General features: G+C 44.1%; 1 protein-coding gene across 3 annotated transcripts in view; it reads right to left on the reverse strand.

The window, feature by feature from the left end:
• LOC107385003 (plexin-A2) overlaps positions 1-23,766 on the reverse strand; it is a 121,144-nt gene that overhangs the window by 38,241 nt on the left and 59,137 nt on the right. For all 3 annotated transcript variants that reach the window (XM_015958561.3, XM_054731852.2, XM_070549497.1), the window contains 4 exons: positions 13,917-14,017; positions 7,941-8,064; positions 7,341-7,494; positions 6,786-6,882 (listed from right to left, as the gene is read on the reverse strand). In XM_015958561.3, the coding sequence (XP_015814047.3) occupies positions 6,786-6,882; positions 7,341-7,494; positions 7,941-8,064; positions 13,917-14,017 (476 nt within the window). The remainder of the gene's footprint in view (positions 1-6,785; positions 6,883-7,340; positions 7,495-7,940; positions 8,065-13,916; positions 14,018-23,766) is intronic.

Raw genomic sequence — 23,766 nt, forward strand, 5'->3', positions numbered from 1 at the left:
GAGGAACTTCAGATTGCACCAATGCCTTTTAAAAATGATGCTGTTCATTAATCTTCAGCTAGGGCCGGAAAGATGTATAAGCGACCATAAAGAAGCTGGGATGAGGATCAGCACCTCCAGGTTTGGAGGACTTCAGGTATCTGAGGTATATGAGTGAGGTAGGTGGGGATTGGTAAACAGTTTGGTGCAACATCTGCTGTGATGCAGACACTGTACTGATCTGTTGCAGTGTTATAAGGCAAAGCTGTCGATTTACCAATCAATCTATATCCCCGAGCAGTGGGTATTGACCAAAGAAACAAGATCACAAACACTAGCGGCTGAAAAGGGCTTTCGTCACAAAGTGGCTCTTCTTCTTTCAAGGCAAGTCAAAAGCTCAGCTTCTGCTTCTCTACACCAAAAGGAGTCAGCTAGAGTAGCTTAGGCATGTGGCGTGGACGGATTCTGGATGCCTTCCCTAAGAGTTGTCTCAATTATATCCCAGTTGGAGGAGACCTCGGGGCAGAACCAGGACTCAGTTGGCCTGGGATGTCCCATGGCTGAAGGAAATTGCTAGAATATGGAAGGCTGAGGATTTCTGCTTAAGCTGTGGATGGATGGATGGATGGATGGATGGATGGATGGATGGATGGATTTTAGGAGTGAATAGAAACTAGTTGAAGTGATGCTCGACCACTTTGGGGTTTTGTTAGGCTACAGTGATGTCTTACCATAAGAAGGTTGCAAGTTTGAATCCTGGCTTATACCTTTGTACATATAGTTTTATGTTCTCCCAGTGCATGCGTGGGTATTCTCCAGTTTTTTTCTCCAACAGATACAAAAATAAACATTAGATTAACTGGCAATTTCAAATTAGCTGCGAGTGTGTGTGCAAAATTATCTGCCACCATGTCCGTCTCATGATGGGCGACGTCCAAGCTGTACCTGTCTCTCACCAGTTGATGACTGGAGATGGATACCAGTAACCCTGAATAGAAAGTAGATGGATTGAATTTTGTCTGTTGCTGAATTCTTTTTTTGAAATTTTCTGTATAACTGAAGGAATTTAAAGCAGACAAATGCAGCTAATTGACATTTTGCCTAATAAGATCCACCTGTAAATGTTATTCACAAAGAAAGAGTCTTGTCATAGTTTACTGGTGTGATTAATACAGTTGACATTTGCAAAACGACTTGCAGTCTAAACAGCTTCCGTGCCCAGTTAGAGAGTTTATATTGGTTGCCATTTAAATAAAGTGCTCTTTAATTTACTTGATTTTACCTACCCTGGAGGCACTGAAAAAGGACAAAAATATAGAGCGTCATGTGTTTTGCAAACACAAATCTTCAGCAGAGTCCTTTAAGACAAATTTGGGGTCAGAAGAGGGTTTGTGAATCTAATTCTTATCTATTTAGCAGCCCTTAAAGATTGCCAGCCCACACGGAGCAGCTTCCTCATCTGCATATGTATGAGGGCTGCAACTGATAATGAAATTTATTGCTGTATAATCCAACAATGATTTTCTATCTTAATCACTTCATTTTCATTGAAAATGTTACGGCACAAATAATAAAAGTCCAAGCTCAAATGTCTCCTTTAATCACGCTCGAGCTTCTCTGCAGCACTCGTGCTTTTCACTCGATCACAGATAACTGTGTGTTGAGTCTCAATGAGCTCACGAAAGTTTTTAGCAGGATGCGGTTGTTTTAACAAGTAAAAACAAGCGATGTTTGCACATTAAGTATTCACAAATGAGTTGACGGAAATAAAGTATACCTCCTTTAATATGGAGCTATATTTTATGTGAATGGCAGATAATACAAGCATATCTGGCGGTAAGATAAATTGGTGAGTGGTGTTAAAATAACCCTTTTCTGATGTCTGACTCTTTAAGCAGAAGCCATTTTTATTCATCTTCAAGGAAATTTCCTAATTTTTAAATTCCAAAAAGAAAATCAAAGCTACAAGTTTTTGGCACAAACATTTAAAGTCAAAGCACAAATCATTATGAAGATGTTTGTAGCCATTTAGTGTAAAGAGATGCATGTGTCTGTTAAAACTGATTTTAATTTAAAAAGCTAAGAAATTACATTTTTCTGAAACATTTAATTTTTATATTTTATTATAATTTCTTTAAAAGCGTAAAAATTCATTATCACCAGTTCTGCCTCAAGGCCAGAAATGGAGTGAAGTTCAAATATGTGCTAAAAAAATGAGAATTAGAAATATTTTCTTGCTATTCACAAAAGTTTTAGAATTTCTCAAAATAACATTTTACATTTTAGAAATATAATTTCCCATGGTCAACTTTACTCATATTTATAATATATTTGCAGTGGTCGTTCTCTGGGGAATAAAAGAACATTATAGCGCCTCTCAAGATAAAAATTACTAGGCACTTCACAAGAACAAAAAAATAAATAAAATAGGAAAAAAGATTTTTTTAAATGATTAAAAAATAAGTTTTAAATGACAAAAAATAAAAAATTGTGATTTAAAATGTAGACGATGGGAGGGAGAAAAATTAATAGGAAAGAGGGAAATCATGGATCCCAGGAAAAGCGGAATAAGAGCAGAATAAGGAGAGGGTGGTGATGAAGGTCCTACCAAAGCCTGAACAAGTGGGTTTTCAGCTGCTTTTTAAAGGAGTCCACTGATCTCAGGTTCAGGAGGAGAGAGGTCCAGAGTCTGGGGGCCACAGCAGCAAATGATCTGTCACCTTTGGTCTTTAGCCTGGGGTGCTGCATAACCAGTAGGCTTTGGTCACTGGACCTCAGGGACCTGCTGGGGGTGTAGGGACTGAGAAGATCACCAATGTATGATGGTGCTTGTCCATGTAAGGCACTAAAGACCAGGGGTCTCATTTATCAAACATTGCGTAGAATCCTTACTAAACCCGTACTTAAGCTCAGCAAAACAAAATGTACTTACGCCAAGTAGGTTGTAGCGGAAATCCACATTTTTATCCTCAGATTAACTGTTTGCATTCACACGAAGGAGAACATAACTATTTTCACAAAGTTTTTCCTCTCACATTTAGCAGAAGAAAATAAAATGGGGAATTTGAAACTGGCCCGCAGTTGAGCATTCTGGTTAACTCCTACATTTTTCTCCCAGGAACGTAAATTTTACCAAGTGACTTGTTAAGCCGGACATTATCAGGACTTGGTCTGTCTTACTTCAACCTGCCAAAAACGGACTCTTCCCCAAGTCCGGGTGCTTGTAAAACTTCTCAAGGGTCATTCTGGAAGATTCCAGGATCTAGCCTTTAACAAAACCCTGGTATTTTTCTGTTTATCTATAATCAAAGAAGGTGTTTAGGTTGTTCACCCTTAAAATAGAAATCAAGGTGCTCTAAGTTAAAATCTTATCAGCCACAGACCTTTAACTGTTTGTTTTGTGTTTTCTTTTATGTTAAACCTCTGTCATTTGGTGTTTCTCCCGTTAAAATTCATGCTAATGGTAAAACTGTTCAGTTTTAAGACATGAATTTTATTCTTTCCTGTTTAAAGTAATACTTTGATGCTAAAGTAATACTTTTGAGGCTTTATGTGAATAACTGTGTTAAATTGTGATCATGGACTTTCCATCTTGGAGAAGGTTTATTTGGAAGAGCCACATTGCCCTCCAGTGGTTTCTGAGTGAGATACAGGTGGGCGTGCCCAAAAGGTTATTTAAGCATCCATCCAAACCTTGTGAAAAAGGAACAAAGGACGCCTTAAGCACACCCCTGCGGGCTGTTTTCCATCTGGCCCAGCAGAACCCGGCACTTTATAGTACTTAGCTCTCAAAAGTCACGGTAAAAACTTAGAAGCAACTCCATTGTTTTGTTTGGACTTCCTACGTGAAACCGGAAGTCTGCATTTTCGTCGAGTTTTCATATTAAGAGCAAGAGCAATTTGGAACAGTTTGATGATTCGCCTCCGCTTGGAATAATTTAGGGCCCATGATCTGAATTCCACGTTTCGAGGCCGCTGAAGTGAAGGAACCTAAAGTCCAGCCACACCCGGGGAATGAGATTCTCCTGAACCACAGACACCGTTGGCCTAAGATGAGGTGCCAAAAAGTCCTACAGCTCCTGAAAGCCTCATTCAAGCTTCTGGACTGGCTGAATCAGCCCACAGGACACCTTTTTACGCGACGGGAAAAGTTCTGTGAAGCATCTCATCTGGCTGACTTTTGTGCTAAGCCCAATTAGTGAATTCAGATTGGTCCATTTCTTTATGGCGTGTTTTTATTTCGATCCCAGATTCACGTTAGCCTTCAAGATCCCCTTTCTTCTTCTGCCATAACGAGCCCCCTGACCACACTCACACACACACAAACACACACCCTCCTGTATTCCTATACCCATAGGAACGCGCGCACACACACACACACACACACACACACACACACACTCACTTGTTCTCCTTACAGAAGCTATTCCTAATAATCCTATGTGTCACCAAATTTCCACTTTTATTACAGACTAGTTATGTCATGGCACTGCCATAAAGCCTTGTGTTTATCCACTTACTTATTCTCATGCATGAAACAATAAGCTGTGTTTGGTTCTCTTTATCAAGTGTCACATCTGATGTTTGTAATAAATTCACAAAACTTAAATCATGCCTGATTATTGCCTAGCGATCTTGAGAATCGCCGGCGCATTCTGACAAGAATTCAGCTTTCAGATTAAAATGTGGTGTTAACTTTGAGACTGATTACATTGAGAAGATATAAATATTAAATCCAGTGCCCCAGTTCACACAGGCAAAACTGGGTGGTGTCCCAATTAATTAATATAAGATCATAAACAAGCTAAATCTACATCACATTTGAAATATAGATATAAATCTATATGCATCGCTACAAGGTTTGTGATCAATCAAACATGGAGTACGCACAGTTGCACGCAATCTCCGCTTCATGAATCAGAAACTATCTAGAAATGTTCTCATCTGCTTTTTAGTCACATCCGGCCCTCACCACACCCACTTACTGCCATAAATAGTCAATGCAAAGTGCCTTGTGGATCTCATGCATATACATAAGCCGGCTGTTGCAGCGCTCTGCCAATGACATGGCGACCGCAGATAAAGGCAGTTCAAGGAAGCGCAATTTCACACAAGCAGAAGTTGAGGTACCTGTGGGTGAGGTGGAGAAATAAAAGGCAGTGCTTTTGCAAAACAAATAAGAGAAAATCCACAGAGTGGCGCAGCGTTGCTGAAGCCGTCAATGTTGTGAGTTCTTCAGAGAGATCTGTGGCGGATATAAAAAAATGATCCAATCGGGATTCAATCCCCAGACTCCCTGGTGAAAGTCACGTGTGCTAACCAGTCACCCAAACGGAGATCTCCCTCGTCCAAGTAGCCAGGGCGCATGATCAATCGAGTCACAGTGACAGGACGCACACACTGTCACAGACGCATGACATTCTGTCTCAATCTGTCCCCCTGCTGATATTCTGCTTTCCGTATTCTGTGCTTCAGGCTGTGTGAGTGTGCGCGCATGTGCGTGTGCGCGTGTGTGTGTGCGTGTGTGTGGGGGGGGGGGGGGGTCTTGTTCCATGTGAAAACGAAGCAGTACAAGTGATAATGCTGCAGGATTTCATAATTTTATCCTTCTCAGCAGCAGCACTGCAGGTGCTCTCCATGTCCAAAATGTGCGTAAGCCAGGTCCTTAGTCAACTTAAAGTTGCGTACATTTTTCCGCTAAGTTTTCTTTCATAAATCCCAAAGTTTGCATGGAAAGTTGCTTACGCAGTTTTCCGACCCCGTTTTGTGCGTAAGCAAGCTTGATAAATGAGGCCCCAGAACCAGGATCTTAAAATGAACCCTGAAGTTGACTGACAGCCAGTGAAGCTGGAGGACAAGCGGATTGATGTGGGCGTGTTTGGAGGACTTGGTCAGATGCCGATCACAAGTATTCTGAACCACCTGTTGACGGTTCAGGGAGGTTCTGCTCAGACAAGTGAAACGAGAGTTGTGCACCTGTTTGAGGACATTGTTCAGCTGGAGAAGAAAATGGCGGCAGATGACAGGATTTGGAGTTGTATTTCCTAATATTTTTACATCTGACCCCTGACTGGCTATCAACACAACTACCACTGACTTTGTTTGCTCTGCAACGTTGATGTTTTATATCCACAATTAACACAAGCCTGGAGGAGTTTTGCTGTGTGGTGGAGTTGCTAATGCTAACAGTTCAGTTTCTACTAGCTGAGACGTCCTCTGCTGTTTCCTGGACGCTAAACCAACAAAAGCCTTCCCCGTCGTGAGTCAAGATGGGTGAGTCCATGAATGTTAAGTGACAGTGTGACGTAGATCTGTCAGGCTTTTTAAATCCTAGAGTCAGAAGCTAATGCAGGAGATAGGTGTAGGAGACTATTGTCATGTTCAGCCTGCATGAAACACTCAGAGCGACTGATTATAATCAGAAATAAAAATCAAATGTTTTTTTCAGTGAAGCTGACCTTTAAATCCTGTAATTGGGTAGGACATTTGTAAAAAGTTATGATCTCTAAATGAACACAGATGTGCACAAAAAAAATCAGAAAACTGTTGTTAGGCATTGTCAAATATGTAATCAGTGAGCCTAGAAGCTGCCACTTAAACTGGAGTAGAAACAAACAGGCCGCGACAAATGCTTCATGTTGATTTAAATGAAAGCTGACAGATAAATTGAATTCAGAGGTTATCTAACAGAACAGTCTTAAGTGGGGTTGTGAGCATCAGTACATCATTGCCCTAAATTAAGTTGTGCTTCTCCATCTATTGAACAAATCAGTGGTGGTGGGAGGGGTGGGGGGTGCTGAACTCACATTTTATGCGTGCTGCAGTTGTAGAACTTCACCTCTGTGCTGGCAACCGTTTGACCCGTCTCGTTTGAATTCAGACGAAGCTCAACACTGGCCCAGTCTGAGAGGAGAGCCGACAGAGACGGAAAGCTTAGTTAGGAGTGAAAAGAATGAAAATAACAGGTTAAAGGGGGAGAGAGGGAGAAAAACTGGTACAAAAGACAGGTAGAAGGACACAATCAGATGAATCTGAGAGCCACAACGACAAGAGGGGAAAAAAGAACTCAGAATGAGGACAGAAATGTTAATACTTTTATCATTTTCCTGTAAAGAGCCACCTGTGTCTGAGTTCATGGAAGGTCACATTGCTGCTGTTGTGAGAAAAGCTTCAGTCAGAAACTTCAAATGACGGATTACTGTATACAGTAGTAGGAATTTCTACGGCTCCCTGTACTCAACCCTCTAGCTGGATAAAAAATGTGGGAACTAAATTAAATAAAAATAGAAATGTCTGCTATTATCATCAACTTCTAAAATGTATCATATTTGATGGTTTTCGGGCCTGATTCCCATACTCACCTTGTCCTTCTGGTATCCGAGGAACCTCCTTCCCAGCTGGTGAAAGACACATGACCCTGTTCCCGTTGACATGACCCTCGGCTTGAGCCTGCTGGCCGAACGAGCAGGTAATTCCAGCAGAAAGGTCGGGAACGTTGTTCACCTCCAGCAGCAGCTGAAAGAAAAGAGCATGATGATGTTGAGATGTTGCGCTGCTGGTGTGGAAAAATAACAGCCTGGATGTAAATGACCTCATATTCTGCAATTGAGCTAAAGGACTCATTTGGATAAATGGTATAGTGAGAGATGTGCTTAGTTGTGTTTTAGTGCACGGACATTTTCCAATCTTTGTGCAAAGCTGTGCAGATCAGCCTCTGGCTCCAGCAGCAGATTTGCAACACATCACATTAGTCTCCCTTCACCAAATACAGATAAACGAAAACAAACACGGCGGATTCCCCACAGGGAGGGCCAGCCTCCTGTTTCGTTTCACTTCTCACAGATCTAATCTCTCCCAGGCTTACCCTCGCAGAAGACGGGGCTACTCAAGGTGATTGCTCATGGACACTACAGCACTGTGAGTGACAAAGCAATGATCTGTGGAATGATAAGCAGACTCACTGGGACGCTGTGTGCCGATACAGCGATGCTGTCTGGGTGAGCAATAACCTTCACACAGCAATCAATGTCGGTGGCAAAACGGAAACTCTCGTCCGCACGAGGACATCGATCCCTTCTCGAACACCTGTGACAAAATGAAAGAAATCATGACAAATCATTTGTAGTTTTTATTAATCATCTTAGATCAAGACAAAGAAATTGTTTGAAGAGGGCCTACTCTAGCCATACTCTAGAGAAAACTCTTCCACTAGCTTTGTTTGCTTTGCAACACTGATGTTTTATCTCTACAAACAACACCAGCTGAAGTTCTGCTGTTTGGCGGAGTTGTTAATGCTAACAGTTAGCACTGCTAGCACACACAGCCTTCCCTGTCGCAAGCCAAGATGGATGATTCCACAAAGGCTAAGGGTGTTTCTCAATGTCAAGGAACCTTGCATTGATGTCTTGGCCCTGCCCCGGTTGCCTAGGAGATACGTAATCAGGAGCCGCCAAGACGTGTTCCAATCGGTTCCGATGTTCATGCTCTACCGAGGCGTGTGTTCTCCGTTTGTTAGCCGTTTAGCTAGCTGAGCAAGGACACACGGGAGGTGTATTGTAGCCTAGCCTTAGTCAAAAATTACACACAATACACCACGGTATTTTCAAAAAGATGGCGGATCAGAAGCCACAGGCTACTTCGGGGACAATTTTCAAGTTTTAAAGTAAGTCAGCTAATTTAAAATGTTTTTTTAGATCCAAAGAAGTTATCTATTGTTGGTTAGTTGCTTAGTAGTTGCAGCTTCGGTGGCTAGCGGGTAGTAATTCGCTTATATTTTTAATTTAATAAACAGACGCAATTTAAAAGGTAAAAGCCTCGTTATGTATTTACATTGAAAGTAATACATATAAAATATGTTATCTCCCATGACGTTACGTGACCGCCGTCGAAACCGCGGTCACGTGCAAGTCTGTTCCATTTAATCGTTTTCTTTAACCAAGGAAGGATAGTGTCCTTGTAAGCAAGGCGTCTGGCCTCGCCTTTTCAGTGTGACATAGATCTGCGAGGCTTTTTCTGACAGAGGAACAGAGGGGGGCTGGTTAGCTCCATAGAGGGGTTTCTGCGCCCAGCTCTCGCATGACGATTCATGGACATTACAAATAATCTCTCTCTCTCTCTCTCTCTCTCTCTCTCTCTCTCTCTCTCTCTCTCTCTCTCTCTCTCTCTCTCTCTCTCTCTCTCTCTCTCTCTCTCTCTCTCTCTCTGTGTGTGTGTGTGTGTCGTCCTTTAAGGTAATATGGGATAAATCTAAATTACCTATCAGATACTTTATTAATCCCAGAGGGAAATTAGAGTTTCAGTGCACACAATTCTGAGATCAGACATACATACAGGCATAGAAACATGACAAGAATTGGTGACTGTGGTCATTCGCAACCCGAGTCACGCTACCTTAATAGAGGTCAGAGGGTTTACATGAGGAATGGGTCAGGTGAAAGAAAAAAGGCACTTCAGAGTTACCCTCCACAGGGAGGGCAGCTTTGCGATGAGAAAAACACCTCAGACAGAAATGCAACAGACTTCAGACATCACACAACATAAGTGACCACTAGCTGGGGAGGTAGGGTTGGGGACTCTCCTCACATCGGTGCATGCAGCCATGATGAGCAGCACTCGTCACCTCCATTTGGACAGGGGGGGGGGGGGGGGTAGTTGGGTTTAGAAAGCACAGTGACTCCTGGAAACGATTCAATAGCCTTCACCAGTCGCAGTCCCGCCCAGGCTGGGATAGGGAGACAGAGTTGCCATGGCGACGGCAGCATTCCACATTTCTTCTGAAGGGGAGTATTCACTTCAGCCTCACAGGCTCAAGAGCACCAGATTCAGATAAGAACTTGTTTTGGGGCCAGACAGAGATCATTTCCTCGCTGCCTTAAAGTTCCGTTGGTCCTCATCCCCTCTAAATCCAATAATGGCGTAATTAATCTATCCCAATCCGTGCTGATCTGTCAACTCTATCCTTGATGGCATCAACCTTCTGTGCCAGAGTCTGAATCTCAGTCAAAGTTCCAAGCTTACGACTCATCTCGACAATTATATGCGTTTGTGCATTCACAGTATGGTGTAATCCATCCCTGAGCTCTGGGACTGAGCCAATATTCCTCGACAGCTCATTAAATTTCTGGTAAGCCAGGTAACCACTCAGGCCGAAAAGCAAGAAACCTGACACCAACACCATGTCTTCAGAATCCTCTACAGACCGTTGAGAGAGGCAGATCAGGTTCCACTGTTTCCAGGAGTCCATGATATGCCCAGCTGGCTCTGTCCCAGAGGGGCATCCAGGAACCCCTTCTCCCGTTCTCATCGTTGAAAAAAAAAAATTTCAATCGTGTTGAGAGACCAACTGACCAGATCCATTTTTAATCATTTCCAGCTTCCATAAAAAATGCAGAAGCGCTGCACACCCAAAGACAGACAAAGAGCCTTGGGATAAGATACGGAGGAGAAGAGAGGAGGAAAAAAGTGTTTGTACTCTCCAAGAGCCAGAAGAAGAATGACCACATAAAGGCCAGCCTGAACATGCATCTGTGGCCAGAGCTTTTGTCACGGTCTGCCCTGATCATTCCTAATAACAATCAATATGCTGCAGTTGTCTCAGGTTTGTGTTCACAGGTGGGAGTGTCTGAGAGCCAGCTGTGCCTGAGCTCCCTGATCAGAGGGCCAGGGGATATTTAAGGAGTGGTGTGACACAACTCCAGTGCCGGTTGATACTCTCACCTTGGGTAACTACTAGCCAGCCACAGTCTTAGTCTGCATGCTCCAGCTTTAATCTTTTGTCTGCCTGTTCCAGTCTCAGTCTTGATCTGCTTGTTGTCGAGTCCTGAAAGTTCCTGCTCGTCTGTCTTCAGAACGAACCTACCGTCGCCTGGAGTTGTCTACCAAGGTCACATCGCTCAAGATCCGCTGGCCTCTGCTCTCCACCATCCACTTGTCCTGCCTGCCTCACAGCTTGTCTCACTGCCAACCTTCGAGCCTGCTTCACAGCTTGCCTCACTGCCAACCTTCGAGCCTGATTCACAGCTTGCCTCACTGCCAACCTTCGAGCCTGCTTCACAGCCTGCCTCACTGCCAGCTTTCGAGCCTGCTCCACAGCCTGCCTCACTGCCAACCTTTGAGCCTGCTCCACAGCCTGCCTCACTGCCAACCTTTGAGACTGCTTCACAGCCTGCCTCACTGCCAGCCTTCGAGCCTGCTCCACAGCCTGCCTCACTGCCAACCTTTGAGCCTGCTCCACAGCCTGCCTCACTGCCAACCTTTGAGCCTGCTTCACAGCCTGCCTCACTGCCAGCCTTCGAGCCTGCTTCGCAGCCTGCCTCACTGCCAGCCTTCGAGCCTGCCTCTCAGCCGCCTCACAGTCTGCCTCCCAACCTGCTTCCCAGTCTTGTCCTGGATCTGAACTCCTGCCATTCGTCCATTCCCACCTGGTCCCAAAGATCCAGTCCATCCTTACCAGTCCTGGTCATCAACCGTAAGAATAACCTCCAACAACAAATCATATTCTTGATTCTCTGGTTTCGGGTTTATCTTATATCTATCTGCTTCTCGTTTTAGATTCCGGTTCATCCTGTTCCCGTTTGGAGCAGCACCCTTAGTTTACTCACCTTTCTTAATAAAAATTATTATATTAATTTTACTTACCCCGTCTCCGTAGTGTGATTCTTTCATGTCTTGGGTAAAACATCTTCCCCATAAACATGACAGCCTTCTTCTCTTTCCATCGCTCCTTTTCTGCTCCACCTTTCCTGGTCCATCTAGGTCAATTTTGCCTCTGGAGCCAAAAGTGTGGTGGTGCTGTAGCCACTCTGGGGTGGTGGGTGTCTGCTGCACTTTGCCAGACCCCGACAAAGTGAGAGGAGGGGGTGTCTTTGTGCCCAGTTTGCTCCGTTTGTGCGAGCATTAGGACAGCAGATGCCCTGATGAGCTAAATGACGGATTGCTCATTTAGATATTACGCACGTCATGACCGGCAATCACTGAGCTGGCCTGTTTAACGGCCAGGCCACCGGGAAATCTCCCGTTTCTCCCGATTACCAGTCCGCCACTGAAGAGATTTGTGTTAAGTTAGAAATGTGGGCGCAATTTTAATTACTTGTTGAGTCTAACTGCTTCTGTAGTACTATTATACCATATTGACTATCATTTTGCAGGAATTTGTTCTAAATCCTGTGTTAGTTGAAGAATAAGCCTAAATCCTTTTTAATTTCGCCACCAACAAAAGGATTTTGCATGTTAATGAGACTTTTTTAAATTACAGAGCCACTGTTATATATATAAAAAAACTTCAAATCCTAGATCTCCAAAAAGCAATTAAAAGCAAGAAGTGATTGGGTTTTCTGCGCAGCAGGACCTCGGCGTGATGTTGTAGGAGACAAGAGCAAATGTAAAAGCACTGCTGGGGAGGGCAAACCTCAAGCAATTTGTTCAGTTCAACAGATGGGGATTAGCTGCAAAGATACTTTCTTTTTTAGCTCCACTGATGCAGATGTTTCATCTACTCATGCTAAAGTGGAAACAGCCTGAGTGTCTGCTGTAAAGCTGACCTGTAAGAGCAAACTTTGGGAATATTCTAGCTTGTTCTCTGAATGTGAAGTATTATCAGTGAGGAAGGACGGCATTTAAAGCGAGCTCGGAAGCAGCTGAGGGGGAGGCTTATCCTCAGAGGCCTCTGCTGTAATTACAGCTCAGAATAAAGGTGAATTGGAAACCCAGCGGCAGCTGTTGCTGGCGTGGCTCCTTGAGGTGGACCCTAGCCACAGGAATACAGGCAGTCACCGTCTGACCGCTCATCGTGTGAAGTGCCAGAGAAAAAAGCACCTTTCATCTCTTTCTTTGCCTTTTTATTTTTCATCTCTTTCATTGGCTGTGTTTTGTCTGATCAAACCATTTGTTCCCTTTCCCTTTAGGCTTTTTTACATGTTCACAAACACCCCCTACCCACTCTCAGATAGGTGCTTTAGGACAATTCACCATGGGTGGGAAAGTGAGATCCTGAAAGCAGTCAGTATGACAGTGTGAGAGTCATTCAACGAGCTGAAAAAGACCCAAATCTGGATTTAATAGGACAGAAAAACAAAGTAGCTTTGCTCTGCAGTGTGAGGGATCATGAGTCTTTTGTGGTAACTGAAGGAACAGAAGCCCTCCTATTCACAGATAAGTGTACGTCGTTTATTCAAATAGAGTGTAATGAGACTCTGACAGCGTGCTCTCCAAAAATACAGCAAATCTTTAATGAGGCAATTTAGATTTTAAAACTTGCCCTTTTTCTGCACACTATCCTCCCGCTTCGATCAAATTAAAAGCTGCAATTTAAATAATGCTGATCAGCATTGAGATATTGCTCACCAACCTGCAGACGTTAAATGGTGAGACAGGGATACCTCTCTGGCTGAGGTCAGCTTCAAACACAGTGGCTGGTGCAGAAACACGGGCTTTTAATATTCTGAATCCCTTTGCTCCATATTGTGGTGTTATTCAAGCTAACCTAGGGGTCAGATAATTAAGACGGAGGAGATGAAGCAGGTCCAAAAGTTTCTGCAGGTGTGTGGAGGTGCAGCTACGCTCGCAGTGACTGCAAGGCTAATCCCTCCCTTTTCCATTAACACCCGTCGTCCCCTCGCTCAGCAGACAATAAAATCTGGTGGTCATGCAGCTTCTGTTATCCAAAGGGTGCTACTTAGAGGGGATCACAAAGTCCTGCAACCACTTACAGTTTTTTTTTTTTTTTTTTTTTTTTACTGTCCCTCCAAATGTTGATAACGGTTCAGCTCCAGGAAGAACAACATCAGTTATATTACTGCTCAGATCAGAGAAGCTTAAACTGACTCAGCTTTCTGTCCACGGTTTGGTAAACAGTGAAGTAATGGTTTTAATCTACTTTTTTTTAGTAGGTTTTAGTCTACTTTGATGTGTGTACCAGAATATGAAGGCAACAGACTCACATGTTGTACAGGACACACCAGCCACAGTGGGGGTCACCAGAGCTGAGGCACTCGGCACACGTAGCATGCTGCTCACAGGCCTCCACGGGAACCTGGACCACCTGAGTCAGACAAACGACACAATTCCAACAATTCAATACAAATCAAAAGATTTTCTCATGAACATTCAGCTTCAGCACCTTCTGGTGTTTAAAATGACTACATTTAGAGTTTGGAGCATTTTTTTTAAGTACAACTCAACTCTTTCTTATTCATTATCCATTTTATGTTATTTTTTCGGGAAAATTTCATTTTCCTAAAAGGCCATCTTGACTCTCAGATATGCAAACGTTTCTTTTCATGCAAAATACATGTATTATTTGTCGCTCTGTGTCACACCCTGCCAGGAGCCATTTCATCATACTCGACCCGGTCGTGAGACCGCCCAGGCTCTTTGCAGATTACAGCAGGGAAGGAGAAGGGCCTCTGATTATGCCATCAAGTTCCGGACCCTTTCTGGAACCAGCCAGCCCTACGTGATGCCTTTTTGGAAGGACTAAATAATGATTTAAAGGACTGTTTGGCTCTACTTGATCTCCCTACAGATCTAGACGACCTCATTGCTCTGGTCATTAAGTTAGACAAGAGATGACAGGAGGAGAGAGTGGGGCGGCTCCATCAATCGGCCGGTGGGTTGGAGTACTGAACCTGGGATCGTCGGTTTTGGCCGTCAGCCGCCTGTCTCAACATTCACGCCAACACACTGTCCCACGTCATCCACCAAGACAGACAAACCCATGGAACTCAGCCGAACCCGTCTCTTGCCAGAAGAATGACAGCAACAGTGGAGGCTGGGCCTGTGCATGTACTGTGGCCAGGCTGGTCACCTTGTGGGGAACTGTCCTGTCAACAGGAGAACACTCCAGACCCAGAAGACTATTGTGAGTCAAATCACTTTTTGTCAGTAAAACGAGTGAATCCTGTGGTTACCTTAACCAGTTCAGACAAGACTGTTAGACAAACTGTTTTAAACGATTCTGGATTCCGGATGCCAACTTGATGGATACATCCCTTGCAGCACAACTGAAGCTTCAGTTACAGACTCTCGAGAAGCCCCTTCAGGCTACTGCTGTGGATGGTCGCCTCTTGTGCTCGGTATCATGACAGACTCCTCCGGCGCTGCTTACCTTCCCAGACCAGTACACTGAGTCCATCGTTTTCCTGGTTTCCTCCTTCCCTCTACACCCGGTGATATTGGGGTTCCCATGGCTGGAGAAACATGGTCCGGTCATCGACTGGGCTACAGGCTCCATTAGCTCCTGGACTTGTCGCTGTTTGGAGAACACATCAGGTCAGTCAGCCACGGCTGCTATTTTGGACACGGATTATCCTTGCTTGTCTTCTGTCCCAGACTGTTATCACAAACTCAAGGAAATTTTTAGCAAGTCCAGGGCCACTTCATTTCCTCCACATCGTCCTTATGATTGCTCTATCGACCTGCTACCAGGGTCGACACCACCCAGGGGTCATCTCTATTCTATCTCCAGCCCCGAACACCAGGCCATGAAAGACTATGTGGACTCTGTACTTAAGGCTGGCCTCATCCGTTCATCATCCTCTCCTGCAGGAGCGGGGTTCTTTGTAACAAAGAAAGACAAGACCCTGCGCCCTGCATAGACTATCGAGGACTCAACGACATTACAGTCAAGAACAGGTACCCCCTCCCGTTGATGTCTACTGCATTTGAGATGTTACAGGGTGCTAAGATTTTCACTAAACTTGATCTGTGAAATGCTTACCATCTGGTTATGATACAGGAGGGGGATGAGTGGAAGACTGCCTTCAGTACACCTACTGAACAATATGAATATTCAGTCAAGCCTTTTGGTCTTGTTAATGCACCCTCTGTGTTTCAGGCCCTAATGATGTGCTTCGTGGCATGCTGAATGTGTTTGTATTTGTTTACTTGGATGATATCCTTGTGTTTTCTCCTGATGAGCAGACCCAGAGAGTGCATGTTCGCCAGGTACTCCATCGTCTCCTCCACAACCAGCTTGTTAAGGCTGAAAAGTGTGAGTTTCATGTCTTTTCTGTGTCTTTCCTTGGTCCTTTGATGGGGTAGGTCAGAGCCCAGATGGACCCCGCTAAGGTGGCAGCTGTTAAAGCTTGGTCAGTACCCACCTCCAGGAGGGAGGTTCAGCAGTTCCTTGGCTTTGCCAACTTTTACAAGAAGTTCATTTGTGGCTTCAGCACCATTGCAGCCCCTCTGCATTCCCTGACCTCACCGGCTTCCAGGTTTGTCTGGTCTCCTCAAGCAGAGGCAGCCTTTCGTAGGTTGAAAGACTGTTTTGTTTCTGCACCTATCCTCATCTTGCCAGATCCCACTCTTCAGTTCGTGGTGGAGGTGGATGCTTCAGCCACGGCGGTTGGCGCAGTCCTCTCGCAGCGGCCAGCCAAGAATGGCCGCATCCATCCCTGTGCCTACTTATCCCACAAGCTGTCACCTGCGGAGACGAATTACGACATGGGAGACTGAGAGCTACTCGCCATCAAGATGGCACTGGAGGAGTGGCAACATAGGTTTGAGGGCTCCTAGCAGCCTTTTTTGGTTTGGACGGACCACAAGAACCTCAAATACCTTAGGAGTGCCAAGAGGCTCAACCCACGCCAAGCCAGATGGCTCTGTTATTGACACGTTTTAACTTTACTGTTTCCTATTGTCCAGGGTCCAAGAACCAGAAGCCAGACGCCCTCTCCCGCTTGGACGAACCTACCTCATCGGCTCCAGAACCACCTGCTAGTGTCCTTCCTCCTTCCTGTGTTGTTGGGGCCATAACCTGGGGAGTAGAGGAGAAGGTGAGACAGGCCATCACCGGGACCCAAACCCCAGTCGGTTGTCCTCAAGGGCTGCTTTTTGTTCCCCCTGACCACCGCTCAGAGGTTATCCACTGGGCTCATGCCTCTGGTTTTGCTTGCCATCCTGGGGTACGAAGAACTCTCTTCCTGGTTAAGCAACGTTTCTGGTGGCCTGCTATGGAGAAGGAGGTCAGTGAATACGTGGCTGCTTGCTCAGTTTGCTCCAGATACAAGTTGTCTTCCAAGCCCTCTGCCGGTCTGCTTCAGCCACTCCCTGTCCCGCATCGTCCCTGGTCCCACATCTCGTTGGACTTAGTTACCGGGTTACCAGTGTCCAGAAGTAACACTGTAGTACTCACAGTGGTGGACAGATTCTCCAAGATGGCTCACTTCATCCCATTACCCAAAGTACCCTCTGCCAAGGAGACAGCCGAGGTCATGCTCTCGCAGGTGTTCAGGATACATGGGTTCCCCACCGACATAGTGTCCGACCGAGGTCCGCAATTTGTCTCACGGTTCTCGAAGGCTTTCTGCTCCCTGCTGGGTGCCACCGTGAGCTTGTCTTCCAGATACCACCCCCAGTCCAATGGGCAGTCGGAGCGGATTAACCAAGTATTGGAGATGGTCTTACGCATTCTGGCTGCAGGCCGGCCTGCCACTTGGAGCTCTCAACTGATCTGGGTGGAGTACGCTCACAACACGCTTCCCAGCTCCTCCACAGGTTTGTCCCCTTTTGGCTACCAGCCTCCCTTGTTCCCTTCTCAGGAGCAGGATGTCCAAGTGCCCTCAGCCCTGGCTCTTATTCGCAGATGCTGCACCACCTGGGCCAGAGCTCGTCGCACCCTGCTTCTGAGGTCGAGGCAACATAAGGACGCTGCGGACTATCGACGTTCTCCTGCGCCGGTCTACAGGGAGGGTCAGAGAGTCTGGCTGTCGACGTGAGACCTTCCCCTGCGTCTGAACTCATGTAAGCTCGCCCCTAGGTTTGTTGGCCCTTTTCCTGTGTCCAAGGTTATTAAACCTGTGACTGTGAGGCTCCGACTCCCCAGGTCCATGCGTTGTCACCCTGCTTTTCATGTCAGTAGGCTCAAGCCTGCTCCTGTGAGTCCCTTGGTTCCTGCTGCCCCCCCCCCCACCCCCCCCACCCCTCCCGGTTCATTGGTGGTCAGCTTATCTATACCGTGCGCCACCTGTTGGATGTCCAGCAGCGCGGCTGTGGGCACCAGTTTTTGGTGGACTGGGAGGGTTATGGCCCTGAGCAGTGCCAGTGGGTGGCAGCCCGTGATGTCTTGGATTCCTCTCTTATTTGGGACTTCTACGCCCGCCGTGCTGCTCTCCCTGTTCTGTTGGGGGCTGGACGTTGAAGGGGAGGGTTCTGTCACACCCTGCCAGGAGCCCAGCTCTTTGTTTCCTGTTTTACTTTGACATCCTCCTCTCTCCTCTGTGTCACTTCCTGTCCTTCGTTAACTAGATTCATTCCAGCTGTGTTCACTTGTATTTAACCTCTCTGTTCTCCTTTTCAGTTGCCAGTTTGTTGTTGTCTTCTAGATCTTCATTCCAGCTGTGATATTCATAGTAAATACAAAATGCAGTTTTAAGATTAAATTGTATTTATTAATAGGAGAAACATTTAAACAGAAAACTGAAAAAAAATTATTAGCCCTTAACTTAATTACTGTTTGTAACCACATATAAGATGGATGGACCCTCCACGCCATCACCTGTAGATTTCTGGAGAGCTGAACAGAAGCCCAGCTGTCATCTTGACCACACCACACATCTCGACACTCCCGGAAAATACAAAAATACAACTGAGAGTAGGGCTGTGAGGGTAGGAGGGATGTTTGACATCCATCAAACTGATGTAGCTACAAGCTAACTGAGCTAACATGGAGCTAGCAGAGATTGGCAGGCACTTTTAGCCAGAAAACCGTGGCTGAGCGACCCTGCGTCCCTCTGCCTTCTAGGCTGTAACAATTTTAGGCCACGGCTGAAGCCTTCCCTGGAGTAATCAGGAGGGCAAGCTGCTAGCGCCGACAGCTCATCTGCTACCTGTCAATCAAAATGACACATTCCTAATAATTAGTATTTTAAATTACCCCCCTAAGGTTTAGAACCAGGCTCTAACCATGTTTATTTCTGTTGTGAAGTGGACATTTTTAATGTGAGAGTCAATAGAAACTTGCTCCCTCTGGAGTCAGCCCCTAGTGGATGAGGGGTGAACTGCAATTTTAGTCACTTTGGCATTGGCTTCACTTTTGGCAGGCGAGGTTTGTCTCTTGGTTGTAACCCTTGATGGCAATAACTCCAATCAAGCACTTGTGATAACGGTGGAGGAGCTGTTTTTCTCACTCTTCTGTGCTGAATTGTTATTATTTGGTTTAATTGGAAGGTTTTTGAACATGAACCTTTGGTTTGTGTGGGTTTTTTGTGGAGCCATTTAGAAAATTACTTGCTAGTGGGTGATGGTGAAACAGAAATGCAAAGCAGCTTCATGACCATCACACTACCACCACCGTGCTTGACTGCTGGTGTGATGTCCTTTTCTGAAGTGCATAGTTACTGCAGATGTAAACCCTTTCTGTTTGCATTTCTTTAGAAGAAAGCCTGGTGTGTTGCTTCCTGAGATAGTTGAGCTTACTTTACTTTAACAGACATGTTCTCTGGAACTTCCTAATTCCATAAAAATAATCAGACCTGAATGTGGCTAGAACAGTTCAGAGTCCAGCTTACCAAATTATGACAGCTCACTCGTATGTTTAACCAAGGGGAAAACCATTTTCCCAGATGGTTTGAACTGCATTTTTTCCTATAACAGATGGCATCATCAAAATAAAAAAAAACTTTCATATTTACTCATTTTTTCCTTTTTGGCTTTTATTAAAACTTGATTACTTTATCTAAAAATATTTAAGTGAGAAAAAAGCAAAACAAAAGGGATGAAAACTTTTTCACATCTGAGTATTCGTTCACTTATAGCACAAAGCTACATTTATTTAAAAGTGACTTTCCCTGCTAATTAAACTGGTTTTTGTGATGTGACTTTGTGGCTCTTACATCTTTTTCTGTTCGAGGAAATGAATCAATCTTATTTTGATGGACACTTTTGCGGCATTGCATTTGCACGACTAAATTATAAAGATGTATGGTTTATGTCTTTTTTCAGCACGTACAGGAACAAAGGCCATTCTGACAGGGAGACAAGCACTTTACTACTGCTGCTGCCCCCTCCTTGAATAAATGACTGGTAAGGCATAAACTCTCCATTAGCTGTCGTAAGATTCGCACCACCCTTGCACACCAAACCCGTCAAAGCAGCAACCTGAGCTTGGCCATTTTCTACTTGGTTATTATTCTAGGTCTGTACATATGATGCAAGCAATTTCCTGATGTAAGCAATCACAAATGAAGAGTGGATTATGGATTAGAGTGTCTCCGGTGCTCTTGATAGCATAAGTGGGTGCTCTCTCAGGTCTGTGTTGGCAAAATGGATTATCTGTTGCTCCCTACAAATAACTTTCTTTTTTTTTCCAAGCAGTTCAAACCCGCTCGGTGCATTCCATTAGCAAAATGATTTTGCAGCAGGGGAGGGGCATGGGGCTCTAATCCATGAAGTGTTCTTCTAAACCAACATCATGGCTCTGTGTACGGAAAGCAGCGTGACCTTTACAAGGGGAGAGCTATGGATCTGCTTGATGTTGACTTCCATGGAATAAAATGTGATGCTTGCTTTGCACATCAGACTTGATTTGTTTGGCGGAACTGAGCGGATGATCAGCTGCATTCAAAAGTGATCAGAAGAGTCATCTTTAGGTGTGGTCTGAGTTTAACTGGAGTGTGTGCCTTCAGCTATCATTTAGTATGAATGTCTTAGCAGAAGGCAACAGCTGCTTCTTTAAAGATCCTTTATCTTTATTTTTCTGAGTTATGTTAACACATCACAGAATACATCAGCATTTATGTAAGTGCTTATTCTTGATGACATTTATTAAATCAGGTATATTTGTGACCGCTTCTAAGACAAAAACTAAAATAATCTAATGTTTTTCATGCTTTACGTCGGCGCTTGTAAGATCTTTGCTCTAAATCCTTTTTCAGTGCTCCCTGGATGAGCACATAAGATGTGGCTCTATTCTAATTCATCCATTTGTGACATCACAAAATGGGATGTTTATAAGGATGCAAAAGGTGAGTTTTGCATACTATGTCTTCTTTAAGGGAATGATAAAATATATAAGATAAGTTTGCCAAATTTGAGACTTGGTAAGTATCAGAATGTTTTTTTTATATCGTGATTGGATAAATATTTTATATTCCAGGTATACTAAAAATCTTAATCTAAACAGAAAACTGCTGCCCTTGTTCTATTTCTGCCTCAAAACACAATGCATACATGTGAATCCTTGTCTTTCTACATTAGCTGTTCTATAAATTCACCCCTCATTCATATTTAATTCACTGTATCTGTTTATTCAAATGTCTGGTTAAATCATTCATCACTACGGGAAATGTTTGAAATTCAGCAGGATTGTATTTTTCCGTCTGCTGATCGGCTTAAATAAATATGAACAAACAGAAATCAGTTGCTTTAAAAAGATAAAATCTCTGTTTACCTGCTGCTGAATGTCTACAAGTGCTGTCAGTAATAGCTGGGAAGGTTTGTTATTACATCTACTATTCAAGCTTTGGGAATTTAAAAAAACTAAATCATTTAAAACATCTGGAGCACCATTAAACTAATGTGTAACTAACTTTTAGATTTAAAACATATATGGACAGATGCTGTCATCTATCTGCTTTTGAAAAATCCTCCAGTATTGCATCATGTGAAAGCTAAATCTCCCCAAAGACGGAGGATACCATGTTTTATTTAAAAAGTGTGCCTAAAAGTGATGACACCTCAACTCAACATGCAAAGTTGCAGCTCAGATGCAAATCTTTATAATCTATATAATTTAACATACAGTGATTGTGCAAAGAACTTCTACTGCTTTCACAAGGGCAAGGACCTGCTGGTGTGGCAAATCAAGTGCACTTTAACAAATTATTGTCAGAAAATTTGAACCACTCTGAAATAAAGGTGTTTGCTGGCTGGATGTGTTGGCAATGCCAAGAAAAGACATCACAATTGCTTGTAAAGGAGAAGCCGTTGCTATCACTCTGAGAAGGGTTGGAGGCCATTTCAAAGCACTTTAAAGTCCATCATTGTACTTTTAAAGAGATTATTCACAAGTGGGAGACATTAAAGACCGCATCCAATCATCTTAGTTGTGAGAAGTTCCCATTAAGGTCAGATTGTGAAGAGAAAATTACAAAAAATCAACTTACCTGCCAGACTCGACAGACCACAGTTAACCCTCTCAGGCTCAAAATAAGTTTTGATAAAAGGATGAACGACTAAGTCCTTCGGGGATACTCATGAGTTAAAAAATGCTCATGAAATGCGTATGTGGAGTAACCAGGTAGATAGATTTTAATGTTGCAAATCTGCAATGCCTGCCTCTAGAGGGTTATTCATGTTGAATGTTGAAGTTCAGTTAGATAAACACTGAAAAAACATGGTGCGTTTGGAAGCATCACCAGAGAAAATTATTTGTCTCTCAAATAGTAACACAACCGCAAAGCTTGGTAAATGGCCTGTATTTAAAAAGCAACTCCCCAAGGTGCTTTACAATAACCTGTCATTCACATCTTCACGCCCTGGTGATGATGAGCTACACTGTAGCCATAGCTTCCCTGAGGCACACTGACAGAGGCGAGGATGTTGCCAAGTGAGCCAAGGAGAAGGAAATCAAGTCCACCTTGAGATCAAACTCCTGAAACTGCAGTTTGAGGGCTAAAGCTGAAAATCGAATCTGTATGGATATAACGTTGGTGTGAATTCAACAGTAATTGTTTACTCATCCTGCAGAATACAACTTCAGTGACACAATTAGCTTTATCTAATATGAACTTACACTAATGGTTTTGATTTTACTGTTTATTTAAAAATGTGATCATCTGTCAGCTAAAACATAGTTAACACGTAAGTGATGACAAAATATACAAGGCAACAGGTAGCGTGAAACAAAGATGTGCATAGCAGAGATTTAGAGCGATAATTTAGCGTTTTACAGAGTGGCACTTTGAGAGATTGCCCTGCAAAAACCTTGCAGCAGCTTCCTGTCTTCTCTGAGGTTTAAAGCCTCAGCCATCGCTTCACTGGCAGAAGAATAAAACTCTGAGTTATGTGTTTGGATTCTAAGCATTTCTGTTCTTAGAAATGATCAAACTAAAGGCACACAGGGAGGGGGAAAAGACTGCTGCAAATTACCTGTTTTATATCACTAATGGTCCTGAATGATGTTCTGGTGAAAACACTCATGACCACACACACACATGCGCGGATTCTCTCCCTTTTATTTTATTTTGCCTCACTTGTCATCGCCATGCTAACCCTGCGTGTTTTACTTAGCGGGAGACAGAGGAGCTCATTGTCATTCCAGAAAGGTTGGCTGATCTCAGCCAAATCTGTCGGTGCCTCGTTCCTCATTTCGCATCATTCTGATATTGTGTGGCTCCAATGAATCTGATGAATCTCTCATCCCTGGGATCTACCAGAAATGTGGGAAATCTGCAAGTGAAGTCCTCTCTCTTGGGAAACTCCTTACCAGAGCTGCAGGGAAGTCTGAGGGGACGGCTCAGCGCACATGGAGATGGAGACAGAAAGAGGAAGGCTTGACTCTCCTCAAAACTCATGAAGCTGTGCTAATATTGAGAGGGAAAAGCTCGGTCAAGCTGGGATGGGTTTTCTGCTCAGTTATTGCACACCGCTCAAGGAGATGTGAGTGGAGAGTGGCTGATGATCTCCTTGAAGGAAGCTCACGTCTCTCCTTGAACAACTCATCAATAAGTGATGCCCTGTCTCTTCCAGTCGATCACAGGCAGAAGTGCAGCCTTGATTTGTTTCAGAAAACACTACCCAACACAAACCGTCTCTATTCTCCGTAAGCTTTTTAACTTTTTAAAGATAGAT

Source organism: Nothobranchius furzeri, chromosome 3 (assembly GCF_043380555.1).
Source record: "Nothobranchius furzeri strain GRZ-AD chromosome 3, NfurGRZ-RIMD1, whole genome shotgun sequence".
Classification (NCBI taxonomy): Eukaryota; Metazoa; Chordata; class Actinopteri; order Cyprinodontiformes; family Nothobranchiidae; genus Nothobranchius; species Nothobranchius furzeri.